At 37.8% G+C, this 2,434-nt stretch overlaps 1 protein-coding gene across 1 annotated transcript; it reads left to right on the top strand.

Moving 5' to 3' along the window:
• Nucleotides 1-6: 6 nt before the first annotated feature.
• On the top strand, nt 7-2,434 carry LOC147760942 (sodium-coupled monocarboxylate transporter 2-like). Its single transcript, XM_087017095.1, has 4 exons — nt 7-61; nt 665-765; nt 1,001-1,125; nt 2,109-2,434. Exons 2-4 carry the CDS (start codon nt 720-722, stop codon nt 2,217-2,219), a joined length of 282 nt encoding a protein of 93 aa, XP_086873221.1. The 5' UTR covers nt 7-61; nt 665-719; the 3' UTR covers nt 2,220-2,434.

Consider the following 2,434-nt stretch of genomic DNA (forward strand, 5'->3'; position numbering starts at 1 on the left):
CAAATTACCTGAATATCACTGCGAAGTGGGCCTCCACGACTCCCGTACCCACGATAGCCAGGTGAGAGACAAAAAATTTACACATTCTGTAATTATGTTTTCAAAGAAATAAATGAATAATATCCCCAAAAACAGTTGTTTTGTTAGCACTACTGTAGCTAGAAATGATAAATCTTGGAAAAAGTAAAATAATGGAATGTGTTAGGTGTTCGAGTTTTAATTTTGTTTTAGAGTAAGTTACCCAGCCTACCCAACTACCAGACTCGGCACTGAATGATCCCGAATTTACCGGTAGATTGGACCACACTCCCCGTTTTCAAGGTGTGCGTCAGCACGCATTTGGCAGTAACAGTATCATACCCGGAACAAATTTTGAGCTGAGATGCACTACTTTCCAACCCCGCTGAGAATCCTCACTATCACACTTATCACACCGTGTACTAGACAAGGTCGGTGTCGCGTCTGATACCTTGAAAACGGGTAGTGTGGTCCGATCTACAGGTGAATTCCCCCCCCCCCCCCCCACAACCATGGACTCTACAACCATGTTTGCCTGTCAAATGATTTAAGTTATTTGTGAGCTACAATGCATTTTGTTTTTGCGTCGTACATGCACATTAGGGATGAGATGTTTGTTGAAGCGCCGTATTTGTTTCTGTTTCAGTGAGGGTTTGAACGGTCTTTATAGTATCTCTTACCAATACAATGGCTGCATTGGCATGGCAACCGTCGTCGTGGTGGGACTTATTGTCAGTTTTATAACAGGTAACATATCAAGTAACACTAATTTGACAGACAAATTTAACGTCATTTCCATGGAATAAAAATGAATAATAATAATAATAATGATAACTGACAGTCACTGATGCAAGAGAACTGTTACAGTTTAACCTGGCAATTTTTATTATCTTTTTTTGAGTACCTTTGTGTTTTTTTCTATTTCTTCCTTCATATTTTTTCTTTCATTATGTTTGCTCTTTATCTCCAACTTAAAAATCAGGCGCAGAAAAGATCGAAGACGCAGACCCTAAACTTATGATGCCGATATTTGATTGGTTGTTCTGTTGCTTGCCAAGGAAATGCTCTCGTGCACTTAGCTGTGGTATTGACTACGATAAAACAAAGGTGGGAATTCGATCATTACCTCTTGGTGTATTGTGCTCAGGGTGGATTTATGTAGCCATGTTTTGCTTATATTTAGGGATCACCCATTCTCATCATCATTTTCACAAGTCAACAAACCGTACGCTGGAAGGGGGGGGAGGGGGGTTAAAGCCAACTGTACGCTTTTGAAAAAATAAAGAAAAATGATGTTCCAAATTGCTATCAAAGGTAATCATTTTTAGCTTTTCACAATGTAATCTGTGAAAGAATGGGGGAGGAGTGGAAAAATCCTACGCTCTGTAGACTTGTGAAAATGAGGATAAATATGCATGAACCGTTATATTTGATATGTGCATCTTAGCCCATAAACGTAATAACGAAATTTTGTCCATGGGGATGTTAACCGAAAGGAGGACCGTTAGAGCTGCCTTGCCTAGCTACATGGGGGTACAGTATGTCGATAAGAATAAGGACAGTCGAGTTACTGTTATACAGCCAAACACGTCTTGGCATTTCGTCATTTTCTTTGCTATTAATATCGCCATTGACGTGTAGGCTACACACCTCGTTTAAAACATGGATGGAAAAATGTATTATTTTATGTTCTCTAACTTTTGAGAATGATTCTTGGATTAAAATGAGTCATGGATTAAAAAAAATTGTTGTTTTTTGTTTTTCACGCATTGACATTTTAAGGTGTGATTTGCATTGAACCCCCTAACCCAATGCTAGTTACATTTTCTGAATGCCTTCAGTTAAAGTGCTTACATAATAAAAAAATTGGTTATTATTACGCTGTTTAAATTATGTAATATTACATCAAATATGACAAAGAAATGACATTAATATTTCGTGCACTTAATATTTAGATTGGTTGTTCATCGCTTGTATATTGTTTAAATGTAACTGCTTCTATCAGTTCTGACATTTACCATTGTGTATGTATTTCGATTTGGCAGCTTTGTTGCATTGTTGAAATACCCGTGTGCCTTGAACTCTTGCAGGAAATGAGGAAGAAAGGCGAGGATTTCTTTCCCCCTGAGAGTGACGAGTTTGTTGAGAAAGAGAACGGCATTGTCAACGAGAGCGCTACGATCGAATCCTCGAGACTTTAATCCAACAAGCTCATTAATGTAGGGTGGAAATAGTGTGGTGAACCCAGGATCCAACCTAAGATCCTAGGGTGAAGATAACTGAAAAGTTCATAATATTCGTGTCTACAACTTAGATTTATTGGAGATTTATTTTTTATAAAGTAACTTGTTTCATTCTTTCGTTCTGCAATTTTTTTGTTCTATGTGGTTTATTTTATAAAATGGGCCTACATTTC

Source organism: Lingula anatina, chromosome 7, assembly GCF_051362555.1.
Source record: "Lingula anatina isolate TDL-2025a chromosome 7, LinAna3.0, whole genome shotgun sequence".
NCBI lineage: Eukaryota > Metazoa > Brachiopoda > Lingulata > Lingulida > Lingulidae > Lingula > Lingula anatina.